Genomic DNA, 12791 nt, shown 5'->3' with positions numbered 1-12791 from the left:
AGCAGGATAAGGCAACCATCCGTTTTAATTTGGCTCGGGCGACCGGAAGTGGCCCGACACAGCTGATTGGGGTACCAAGTGATCCCCGCCTACCATGGCACGTGGTTCTCCCAAAATCTTCCAAAACGGGAGAACTGGGCGCCTGGCCGCCTCAATGCAGTCTGTTTCGCTGATGTGTCTTTGCTGACTCACTTTGCAGGATTCAAGGCGCTGCTGTTGGACTAGTGTCTGGGCTGTCATGAGGAATTGGAATCCAATTATGATGATGTAACGCGATCACGGCTCGGACGCAGCCCCGACAGAAAGAGTTTTTACCGTGCGGCGACGAGACGTTTGGCACAAGTGTGCGTGGAATTTCTGGCTGCATTTGTTTGTTTGTTTGTTTGTTTTTACCATTCGTGAGGCACCTCGGTCAAAAAGCATCCCTCCACGCTGGCGCGGGCCTCTTTGGGGTCGTTGTCGCTGGTCGCGTTTGTTTTTTTAACACCCGGCAGCGCTCGAGGCGAGAAACACCCGAGGGCGTGGACCTGTCCGCGCGGGGGATGGCTAAGAGCAGACTTGGGGTCCCCTCGCCCTCCACCCCACCCCCAGTTTACCCCCACCCTGCCGGCGCTGCGGCAGGACTGAGGACGTCCAGCCGCTGTCTGTAAACTGCGCAGCCAGGAGTCCGACGGCCGACAAGCAGGTTCCCAAACTCCGGGAATCGGACTTTTCGGCTTTCAATATCTGGGGGCGACAGCGCCTTCAGACAGCGCAGGACACGACTGGGGGCGACAACACCGCCTGTCCGCTCAGCACGTACTGGACATGTGCCGAGGGGAGGTGATACCGGAAATCCTCCGAGACTAGCGAAACACGAAGCTAGTGGAAGTGCATTTAAAAGCCGAGGCTAGGAAACACGTCTATATACAAAAACCGGTCTGGGGGTTTTCTTTGGTCACTTTTGGTCGTCCCACACTCCCACCACCCTTTGTGTAAAGAGGTGCCCCCCCCCTCCGCCTTTTCTGCCTCTTCCCCGTGTAACGCAACGGGGGCTCAGGCGGGCGCCCTTGCCGCATTAGGTCGGCCCCCCACCATCGGGGGGACTCCCGCGTCACTCTGCAGGGACCCAGCCCGGTGAGCCAAAGAGAGATCTCCCCACAGCCCACTAGCTGTAGTCCTGCTATCACAGGGAAGGGCGGTGACGTCACCTGCTCTGGTACGCCGGCTCTTACACAGTGCCTGTCGGCCGTAAGCGTTACACCCGCAATTTCCCGTTCTGCCCATGTGTTCGTGTAGCACCGTTCACGGACCTGGCATTGACTTTGATCACCGCCTCACCCTGCGTGCGCCCCCTTCGCTTCAACCTGCAAGAACAGGAGGGGGCACCTGTTTACACAAAGGGGGGTGGGAGTGTGGAACAAGCTGGCCGGCCATACTGTTTTTTTTTTCCTAAGAAACAGCTCGATGAGACACTCGACTACAAACAAAGAAAAGGACTCAAAGGGGCCAGATAGCTTTCTCTCGTTTGTAGCCGTTCTAGTGTTGAATCCACACTATCAGACAGCTGTACAAGCCACGAGTGAACATTCCCACTGGCGAAGATCCTACAATGGCCTCCAGTAAAATATTACAGCCATCTGTGACGGGCACGCAATTGCCTATCGCTTTTATAGTGATCTCGTTGCCTTAAGGTGCCGTGCCTCACAAAAAAACAATAAAGAAGGCCTTTTGATATCATTAGCGCTTATTTTAATTTGCGTCTAATGGTTTTGGGAGCGGTAGAAAACGCTCGCCCGCGAATCATATCCGTTTACAGCACGGCAGGGATAGAGTCTGACTCTAAATCTGACTCCCGTCACAGGGAAGTATGGGGGGGGCAGAAAATAACAATTGTATTCTCAGATGGTATAAATACCAATTTAGAAACAGCGGCGCTTCTAGTGAACATTGGCTGTCAGTTTCTATGGCAACGGGCTTGCAGGATTCCAGCAGAAGCGTTCCCACGGTGACACGCGCATGCCGCCGCAAGCAAAGCTCCTTTTTTTTTACGTCCCGGGTTCTCGCCGGGAAGGAGAGGAGTTATTGGATTTTAATCAACAAGGCCGAGGCTTAACAGCGCTCCGTTGTCACTGGCGTGAGGGGGGAGGGCGTGCGGGTTATGCCCTCCACTCCACACGCGCGCACACGCACGGACACACACACACACACGCACACACAGAGAAAGAGAGACCTGTTGTCGTGTTCATCTGTCAGACCCTCGTGGGTTCGGCGCTGGAAATGTTTGTTTTCTTGTGACGTCTTAAAAGGTGTAGGGGGAAATCGTTACAGGGGCAAAGGACAGCGCTCGGCAGATGTACAGCGCACGCAGGGCTCGCCATGAGCTTGATTAACCCGGCTGGCCGGCTTCAAAACTGGCAGCACCTAATGAACAGCAGCAGGTTCAATCCACGCATGCCGTTTTATAACTTGACGCTGCTGCCTTCGAAGGCGGGGGGTGGGGGGGGACTTTTTCCGGTTAATTTTACGGATTTCCACCCTGTTTTGAGTTTGAAGCTGAAAGCGCTGCAATAAAGATGGTATAACGTTGTGGGATTTAACTGCTTACTGCTGGTGCTTGGAACACAAAAGCATAGGAAAAGCGACAAACGGGGAATCTGGACCCGCCTCATTCGATTGATAGCTGTAATCCCGGACCTGGAGTGCTGTCTGTGTGGAGTTTGCATGTTCTCCCTGTTTATTTTGTGAGTTTTTCCTCCGGGGGATCCGGTTTCCTCCCTCGGACATGCTGGTGGGTTAATTGGTTTCTGTAAGTGAGTGTTTGTATCTGTGCGTGTCCTGCGTGGACAGGGTGTATCCCGCCTTTTGCCCGTTGCTTGCTGGGATGGCAAGACTAACTCATAATTGCATCCGAAAAAATACACATTCGTAAGTGAGACGCACTTCGGTGGTGCTGCGTGGCACGACACCCCGATCTGAACCCTCACTATTGTGTGTTTCATTCGAAGTGAGATATCGGTGGAGGATTTTGAAGTGGCGTGGGTGTGCCCCCTCTGGGTCTCCCAGCCCACACCGAACCCCGAACCCCGAACCCGAACCCTGCCCTGGGCTTTGCCGGAGGAGGGGATGTTAGCGGCCCAATGCGCCGTGCTGCGGCACTGTACGTCCAGCCGTCACCGGCAGAGGGCAGGCTGTCGTAACGCTCTCAAACGCTCAGCGTCTCAAGTCAGTTCTTCACAAAAACCGAAGACAAAAAGTCCATCTCTTTCGTGTGTTCAGCCAAATTAATTAGCCATCATCAGAGAAGAAAATTAAAGCAGAGCAAGTGCGCGGAAAGCTCGTCATGTATTCGTCTGCGAGGTTAGCATGCGTCATGGACAACAATCATCAATAATTTTTGCACAAAAAAATTAATAAATGTTGGTCTGTTTTATTCTGTAAAAGGCACCAGTTCGAAATTACCTCAAAAAGGTCGATCGCGTTTAATGCACTTTAAGTAGTGTATGAGACACCAATACCTGTAACCCTGATATAGGAACCATAGTTGCCAGGAACCAGTTGTGATCAGGAGAATGTGTCGGTCGGGGCGCTATTCAGCAGCGGCACCAGAAGGCTTTGGTGTTATGTGATTCGTGGAGTAAGGTAAAAATTTATACCACACGTGCAGAATGCGCAAACTTTGGGTTTACAGTTTACAGAAATGAGGGCAAGGCAAAACTGTGTTTATCCCTTGTGGTTAGAAACTTGTGGAAGTTAAATAAGTACAAAGTACTGCTCATGTTTCTCACAACAGTTAAAATAATAAGTGGGCACCGATGAGTATATTTCAGGGCATTTTTATAATTGGTTACTAACATTCCCCGAGAGAATTTCGGTTATGTGCTTACACGTCTAAGGTGGTTATCAAAATAGTCTCGCAGAAAAATGCCTGTGTCAAAGGTCTTTAACAAGACTGTGGTTTGCGCCTAAATCCCATGTTCGACAGCCACGCGGTGTTTTGTTAGAAAGGATGGTTTGAATGTACCAAAATGCAAGGGAAACCCTCTAAAAATCCCAATAAAATCGAAAGAAGGATGAAGCTGGGTAATTAGGAGAGTGTGGAAACCACAGGTTTGTAGATCGAAACAGATTTGTGCGTTAGAAAGTTGATACCCGGTCTGCATCAGGCTACCTCAGCATGGGGAAACTCCAGCACGCTGTAGAGTCCGCTGTGACAACCAGCGTGCGTATCACCACGAACCTGCCCGTTAAACGTTTTTGTTTTTGTCCTGGTTGTACCCAGCTCGGAATTTTTGAATAAAAAGAAGGTAAAAAGTGCTTTATGAGTGCTTTAATTCACTGGTGTGCAGCAGAAACTGCACAACGTGCTGAAGCCACTGTACCGCCGAAGGTACTGAAGGATTAGCAACTTCCCTGAAGCGCAGTCTGGCAAAACTAAAACTCGCCCGGTTTGAGTCAGCTTTGTGCCGCTGAGTCTAACCTCTACAGCCCCTGCTACATTTCTGCATAGTCCCATTATATTGCTAACACAGTAAAGCTGTTTAATATGTTTTTTTTTTAAATTTGTGTCCTGGAATATACCCCATTCATCTTCTAACCTGTCAAATAGGGGCTGCAACAGGCACATGGCAGGGCACATCCTGGATGGGACACCAGTCCATCACCGGGCACACAGACACGCTCGCACCAGGGCCAGTTCGCCCAGAAAACAGTTAACCCACCAGCACGTTGGACTGTGGGAGGAAACCCATGCCAACATGGGAAGAACATGCAAACTCCACACACACACACACACACACACAGCACCCCACGTCCGGATTTGAACCCGGAGCCCCAGCTCGGTCAGGCGGGAATGTTCACCAGTGTGCCACTGGGGCCGCCTGTTGAAATAATCGTGTGCTTGTCAAATCCGCAAAAACCGGCACCTCTTCCGTCTTCCCTGGGGGGTGGGGGGGGGGTTTAAGGATCGCGGGAGCATGGTCACCCCCTCTTCCTGTGCCCCCTTGCAGGGCTGCCCGCTGCGTGTGTTGGCGATGGCGGGCAGGGGCAGAGGCAGAGGCCGGGGTCAGATGTCCTTCAACGTGGAGGCCATGGGGCTGGGAAAGGGGGAGCCCCTTCCCCCTTCGACGCTTCAGCCCACCCCCCTGTTCCCGGTGAGTATCGGCAATTATCGATCGTGAAGGGAAATTTCCCGTTGATCCACAATTTTTAGATTGATTCTCTGTATACAAAGTGTACACAAAAGTGTTTTATATTGTCTCATATGTCTGATACTTTTTAAAGCATTTTTAAAGCAAGGCAGCTTAAACTGTGTCACACGTAACTGTTTGAGTCACTTTCTAGAGGCGATTTTGATTTTTAAGAACTTATTTTCTTTTCACAATTAAATACAGGCAGACGCAGCTTCAATGATACCCCATTGTCAAAAACTCCCTTTATGGAGACTAACTCGCTCTCGTTTGCTTCTGCAAGTTCGCTATCCGCTTAGCAACTCAGGGGTATGAGTTCTAGTCCTTCCTGAGCTGCTCTTCAGTAGAGAACAGGACAGCCCTGGGCCCTGCTCTACATGTGTGTGTGAATAAGAGCTTGATCACTTTCTCACTCGAACCCTGATCTCCGGGGAATATGTTCCTAACAGCGGGCTGGCCCCATTACTGCCCAGTCGAACCCCAACCCCCCTTCTTATTCAAGCACTTGCTTCCTCCTGGGTGTTGCCTTAAACTACTCGGGTTCAAATGCTTCTGAACCAAGTGATCTTTTATCCCCACAGCTACTAACCTGCTAACTTTGGTCAATTGATTGTTTTTTAATGAATGATATTGTGAGATACAATTTTATCATTTATATTGAATAGTCGATTGTATATTTTACTTTGTTTATATTTATCCATTTGTTATTAAATTATATTGATGTATTTTTTTCTTCTTATCACACGTGTCTCTCTTACTGACTGGTTCATTGTGCGCTAGATGAATTGTGTAGTATGGTGTGTCTTTTACCTGCCTGCAAAGCAAATTTCCCAGCTGTGTGCCAATAAAAGGAAGAAAAAATGTAGGATTACAAGCGAGAGGTGGCTGTTTGGCCACAATTCCACTTTATGTTTGGAATCTCACTGTGTTGCTCAGTAGCTAATTAATGTAAAGAGCCTATACAGTTGTTTCTTGTGGGACGCCAGAGCATTTTCATGTTTAGGATAGTTTGCTCCAGGCACCCACCACCCTCTGTGTAAAGACGTGCCTCCTTTTTGCAGTCATAAATGCACAAGTGTCATATGAACACGGAAATGAAAATCAGCCTCCCTTTGCACAGTTTATTTTTAGTGCTGCTTGTGTAGGCCTTCGCCTCGGCTCAGTGTGTGTGTTATTGGGACAGTCTAACTCTTGTCAGTTTTGGTGAGTTGTCTCATACTTTAACAGAATCGCGGGCTGCTTGCCTTCCCTGCAAGCACCCAGGGGATGCCTTAGTGATATTTTGGGTTTGCGGCACCTCGTTATCGAAAGGCAGTAGATGATCTTTTTCTTAAAAGGTTTGGAATACATACGTGTGGCAGGTGACAGGAGACTAGCCTGTTTCTCTGTAAATTGGGCCAACAGGTGACTGCAGTCCCTGAGCACTGAACTGTTCCTGTTCCGTGTGCCCAGAGCCAGGCTGGTCCTTGTGCCCAGAGCCAGGCTGCGGCCCTGTTCCTTGTGCCCAGAGCCAGGCTGTTCCTTGTGCCCAGAGCCAGGCTGTTCCTTGTGCCCAGAGCCTGACTGTTCTTTGTGCCCAGAGCCAGGCTGTTCCTTGTGCCCAGAGCCAGGTTGGGCCCTGTTCCTTGTGCCCAGAGCCAGGCTGTTCCTTGTGCCCAGAGCCAGGCCGGGCCCTGTTCCTTGTGCCCAGAGCCAGGCTGTTCCTTGTGCCCAGAGCCAGGCTGTTCCTTGTGCCCAGAGCCAGGCTGTTCCTTGTGCCCAGAGCCAGACTGTTCCTTGTGCCCAGAGCCAGGTTGGGCCCTGTTCCTTGTGCCCAGAGCCAGGCTGTTCCTTGTGCCCAGAGCCAGGCTGTTCCTTGTGCCCGGAGCCAGACTGTTCCTTGTGCCCGGAGCCTGACTGTTCCTTGTGCCCAGAGCCAGGCTGTTACTTGTGCCCAGAGCCAGGCTGCGGCCCTGTTCCTTGTGCCCAGAGCTGGGCTATTCTTTGTACCCAGAGCCAGGCTGTTCCTTGTGCCCCACAGCCCATGGAGAACAAGCCGGTGCCCCTGCAGGCGGGTGAGGAGGCCGAGTACATGTTGGCGCTGAAGCAGGAGCTCCGCGGCGCCATGAAGAACCTGCCCTATTTCGTGAGGCCCGCCGTGCCAAAGAAAGGTCAGTACCGCAGGGGGGCGGGGGTCCCGAAGCCCAGGGGCTGAGGGGGCGTCTCTGACTTTCGAAAGCAGACTGTCAGGGCCTCCGCCGCGATCAGGATTTCCCAGCTGCAGGAGGGGCTAGTGAGAGTCCGGTGGTGTCTCCGTGAAAACGAGGGCTTCAGGGCATGAGCCCTTCCTCTGGTTCAGCCAGGGAGCTTCACACCGATGGGCTCGTACTGAGACGGTCCTGGACTGGCTGAGCCTGTCATCCTCTGCAGGGGTCGCTAAACTGATAAACCGTTGCGTTCGTCTGCCCCTGCTTACTGGCGCGTGCCTGTTGTGACTGTGCTTGTTTCGTAGATGTGGAGCGCTACTCCGACAAGTACCAGAGCTCGGAGCCGACAGACAACACCATCGAGTGGACACCTGGTGAGTTCTCTTCGGTGGGACAGCTGGGCGGTGTCTTGCAGCCTCATCTGAAGTACTGTTAGGCGCGTCCTGGCTCCCTTCAAGAAACAGCCGGATAAGATCTTCCAATCAGGACAGGAACCACTCCTTTACACAGAGAGTGGTAGCAGTCTGGAACAAGCTACCCATCCATTGGGTGGAAGCTGATACTTTGGCGCCTTCTAAGAAACAGCTGGTTCAGATCTTTGGGTCAGTTAACTATTAACTCAGTCGGGCTTGATGGGGCCAATGTCTCCTCTCGTAATAATAATAATAATTGCTTACACTTAATATAGCACTTTTCTGGACACTCCACTCAAAGCGCTTTTGTAACCCTATGATCTTCAACTTCCTGTGGTTAGCAAATTTGAAAACTGCCTTTTCTGGTGGTGAAATTTTAATTTGTCTCATTTCTGTACATACTTTTCCCAAGAAAGTGATGCACCGACATTATGAAGTGCATCTCACTGCTTGTAGTACATTTCAGTGCGTCATGGCTTGTGGGTGGCAGTCATTAAACTTTCCCCACGTGTGTACCACAGGGACTTCCATAACATGGTGTTAGAGTCTTTCTCTAATAGAAGGCTTACAAAGAAACAAAATGTGACACATTTTAGATCAGTAGTAATCCAAGTGTCTCAATGAATACTGATTTACCCATTTAATACAATAAATTAATAGCAATATTTCTTACACTTATATAGGACTCCCCTCCCCCACCACCACTATGTAGTCCCCAACTGGAGGATATGCTGGCAGCCAGAGTGCGCCAGTCCACTCACCACACACCAGCTCTCAGAGGGGAAGAGAACAGAGTGATGGGGAAAACTAGGGCAGGATACCGGGGTAACACCCCTACTCTTTTTGAGAAATGCCCTGGGATTTTAAATGACCACAGAGAGTCAGGACCTGGGTCTCATCCAAAGAACAGTACCATTTTTACAGTGTCCCCGTCACTATACTGGGGCATTAGGACTCACACAGACCGCAGGGTGAGCGCCCCTTACTGGTCCCACTAACCACCTCTTCCAACAGAACCCCTCAGCTTTCCCAGGAGTCTCCCATCCAGGCACTGACCAGGCTCACACCTGCTGAGCTCCAGTGGGGCTGCCAGCTGGGAGCTGCAGGGTGGTCCAGCCGCTGACTAGTCGGGTTTCGGCGGTGTGATCGGTATGATCTCCCGGTATCCCCAGCTCACCCGTGATGGACGGTGTGTGACGGATCACATGTTGGTTGGGGCCTGTGGTCTCCGCGCCGGGGAGCTGCCAGCTGCCTCTGGGAGGTTTTTCCCGCGGCTTGGCGGCAGCGGTTTGCTGGGTCTGGGAGGGGGCGGCGATTGTAACCCCCTTGTGCGCCCGTCTGTGTTTCAGACTGGAACCGGCTGCCCAGGGAGCTGCGGATCAGAGTGAGGAAGCCCCCGAAAGAGAGTGAGTACCCCAGGGGGGCGGGCGCAGTGCTGGCATGGCATGGCAGGCCAAGGCAGGGGGCAGCGCGAGACCCCGAGACTGAGAGACCAGGGCTTCCCAGTCAGTCCTGGCAACACCTGTGTCTCCCAGTTGTCATTACGTGGCCAGCTCTCAGCTGCTGAGCCTCGTTGACGGGTCTCATCCTGAGCTCGGACAGTCGGGGTGATCTTGTTTGTCCTGCGGGACTGACCCAGCGCTGCGTTACTGTGTGTATTGAGCTCAGTGTAGGCTGAAGCTGCTCAAGGCCCTCTCCTGCTCTCCTGCAGAAGAGTTTCAGCTGTCAAGCGAAAGGTGAAAGGTGAAAGGTCAGCTGTCCAACGAAAGGTGAAAGGTCAGCTGTCCAACGAAAGGTGAAAGGCCTCACTTGAGCGTTCTGGCAGCTCAGCCCTTGCTGCTACCTCATTTACCTCGGGTGGGCTCAGCGGCGAGCCCGGTATGTGATTTTCCTCAAGGATGGGACCAGCAGTGTCCACAGCTGGGTCTTGTACCTGCAACCACTTGCTTCGTCCAAAGTCTCACCCGCTAATCCATGCTATCCCTTATCACTGAAGAGTAGCTAGTAGCTAATACAACAGTATTTTTATATTTCGGGGTTAGAAAGCATCAATACTAATGAGTGCTTTTCAAACCACAATAAGGGTAGTTACACAGTAAGGTGTAAATTCTCCAGGTATACACAGCGCCATATTCTGTGACTCACTAAACATCTGGTTATGTGAAGTGGCCCTATTACGCTGTAAACAAGCAGGCTTGTGAAAACGTCTCTTTTAATCCGATAGAAATATGACATTTCCGCCAACAAATACTCCTTACTTGTTGACTCTGCCTGCAGGTCACGTCGCAACATTTCCGCGGTGAAGTGTCTGCAGCACAGCCTGCACTGATTTGCTCGTCTGGTTCAGTCCGTCGGTCATTACAGGGACTAGTGGGCGGGAAGGGGCGCGATCCTCACAAACTCTCGCTCTCGCCTGCGGAGAGACCAGGGCTTTGCGACAACATGGCGACCTACGGTCCTTTCACATGGTTCACGATTTTGTGCTTGGTCCGGAATCTGTGACATCTTTCCGTACAGGACGTGAATTTGTTCTGTTACCGAGATTTAATAACCGATCTGAGCAGCTGGGACTGAAGTTCCTCATGAAGGCAGTTATAAGCTAAGCCTCGGTGACGGATCACAACAGGGCTGCTGGCCTCGGTCTGGGGTTGGTCCACTCTGTGCTGGTGGACTCATTCTCCACCACCTGTTGTCTCCCTCAGAGCCGTTGCAGGTCCCCAAGCGCAGCCAGCAGAAGCGTGTGGACAAGGAGGAGATCATCCGCAAACTGGAGGTGAGAACAGGACTGGACACAGGATGGAGCTCCTGCTTTAATTAGTTGACTGGGACCAGTTTTCTAATTGATTCCCTGTTGTTTATTGACATGCTTGGTGATCAGATCAGTTTCGTGGTTCTTATGTGATTGATTTCATTGGCTCATTTTTAATTGATCCTTTACGACTTGACCGTTATTGGTAAATTGATCCCTGCTGAGGAAGAGTCAGTGTTTCTCAGCTCTAGTCCTGGGTCTGGATCCAGCGTCATCCACCTGGTTAGACCTATTGAAAGCCTCGCAGTGCGCTGATTTTGGTTCTTTTTTGTGGTGCAGACACTTGAAAAGAAGGAGCAGGAGGTCAGCTCGGAGGAAGAGGAAGAGGAGAAGAAACAGGAGGAGGAGGAGCAGGAGAACGAGGAAGAGTACGACGAGGAGGAATTTGAGGAGGTCAGGGAGCAGTGTCAAACATCAACTTGTGACTCTGACACTGGTCATCCAGAAGAGAGCACTGACCCTGTGTCCCTTCCCCCTGACCGGCACGCAGCATAGAGCTCTGACCCTGTGTCCCTTCCCCCTGACCGGCACGCAGCACAGAGCTCTGACCCTGTGTTTGTTTGTCCCCCTGCAGGAGACGGACTACGTCATGTCCTATTTCGACAACGGCGAGGAATTTGGGGCGGACAGCGACGACAACATGGATGAGGCCATTTACTGAAGCCAGCGGAAAGCCCGTATCTCCTCTTTGTTCTGAATTTTTTAGGAGTGTGCCCTTTTATTTATTTTTTTTCTATGTGGGCAGCATTGTTTCATTCCTGGGCTGCCAGACTGATGGTTTGTGGTCACAACAGATTTCCGGGGGCAGATACGTTCACCCTTGACCCTGAACTTCAGGCTGTTTCATTGGAACTTCAGGTGAAAGGTGAAAGGTCACAAAGGACAGAGGTCGACTTCCTTTCACCCTGATGGCCTGCTTGTTTGCATGTTTGGGGATCCTACAGTCTCGTTGTTCCAGTCTGTTCAGTCCCCCTGAGGGAATCCGCTGCTCAAAATGTCTTCAGCGGGCTTGATGTTCAGTTTTGTCCCTCCAGGGGAAAAGATTCCAGATGCCATTTTACACGTTTCTACAACAGATCCTTTTTATTCAAATGTTCTTTTATTTTCTTGTAAAACAAACGTTTTAAAGGAAGGGTGTTTTTAAGGGTTTGGGAAGGTTTTCCAGTTTTTACTTATTTTAAGTCACAAAATTTTAAGCGAGAGCGGAGGTCGAATTGTACCAGCAGCAAAGCAAAGCCAGGTTCGGGTGTCCTGCAGAGTTTAGACTTCCCACCAGGTGGAGCTATTGTCTTTTTGTAGGGTCTGGGTGACATCAGTGTAGCCTTCCTAGCAGCTGGTTAGTCTAGGTGTAATATCATCTGGATCTGTGTACTTCTCACTGAATGTCTTTTTAAAAATCTCAAGTGTTTTAAATATTTTAATGCAGTTGATTCAATTTGCAAAATGACGTCTCATGGTAGCCCTGGTTCTGTTCTGTTTCTGCAGTAGAATAACCCCAGTGTGTAGCTGTAGTTTTAAAGAACTGCCACCAGGTGGTGGTGTCTGAAATGAACTGCGGGCTCATTGCCTTCTGTTTTGGATATAGGCACAATTTAAAATATCCCGCTGCCTTCAGACACATGACTTTTTAAACCGTTTTCAGATGCATTGCAGTCTTGTGTTTCTGAAATCTTTTAGGGTCAGGTGAAAGTAACAATGCGTGTTCATTCTCGGGCGTGTTTCTGGCAGAATAGTTACCGCCACTTAAAACGATGAGGCGCGCCAGGGAATGAGGCCAGGCGTTTTCCGGAAAATGCCGAAGTTCGTGCGAATCGTTTCAATGCAACTTGGTGATTTGTAATTTCATTGAACTGATGTGCTGCCGCTGATAAACGACGTAGGTGCGTCGACATTAAATAAAAACGGTAACTTTTGACATTTCAGAGCTGAGTTTTCTTAAGAAGCGGATGATTCTAAATATTGAAGGGGACCAAGTGTTGGTGATGCAACGATTTTTCTAGTGCCTACGAATTGGAAAACGTTAAGATTTAGAAATGAAGGGTTTTGAAAAACACTGTTTTCGCTACCAGAAAGCACTGGCCCGGTGTATCATAGAGAGAACTATTCATGCCTCGTTTTGGTGGTTTCCTCAGATATGGGACACCACGGGTGTTAAACTTTCTGTGAGAACACTGCGATTCCATGTAACACATGTAAATAAAACACTGCCCGGCTA

The 12791-nt window shown here is 50.5% G+C and overlaps 2 protein-coding genes across 2 annotated transcripts; both read left to right on the top strand.

Moving 5' to 3' along the window:
- The first annotated feature begins 3179 nt into the window (after positions 1-3179).
- On the top strand, positions 3180-12791 carry polr3glb (RNA polymerase III subunit GL b). Its single transcript, XM_069185033.1, has 8 exons — positions 3180-3621; positions 4989-5132; positions 7189-7318; positions 7660-7728; positions 9117-9173; positions 10470-10540; positions 10856-10969; positions 11151-12791. Exons 2-8 carry the CDS (start codon positions 5013-5015, stop codon positions 11235-11237), a joined length of 648 nt encoding a protein of 215 aa, XP_069041134.1. The 5' UTR covers positions 3180-3621; positions 4989-5012; the 3' UTR covers positions 11238-12791.
- LOC138225395 (small proline-rich protein 3) lies at positions 5949-7150 on the top strand. Its single transcript, XM_069185513.1, has 3 exons — positions 5949-5960; positions 6583-6778; positions 6865-7150. Exons 1-3 carry the CDS (start codon positions 5949-5951, stop codon positions 7062-7064), a joined length of 408 nt encoding a protein of 135 aa, XP_069041614.1. The 3' UTR covers positions 7065-7150.

This window comes from Lepisosteus oculatus, chromosome 27, assembly GCF_040954835.1.
Source record: "Lepisosteus oculatus isolate fLepOcu1 chromosome 27, fLepOcu1.hap2, whole genome shotgun sequence".
Classification (NCBI taxonomy): Eukaryota; Metazoa; Chordata; class Actinopteri; order Semionotiformes; family Lepisosteidae; genus Lepisosteus; species Lepisosteus oculatus.
Note: the sequence above shows the minus strand (reverse complement) of the source record. Positions and strands in the feature narration are given on the sequence as shown.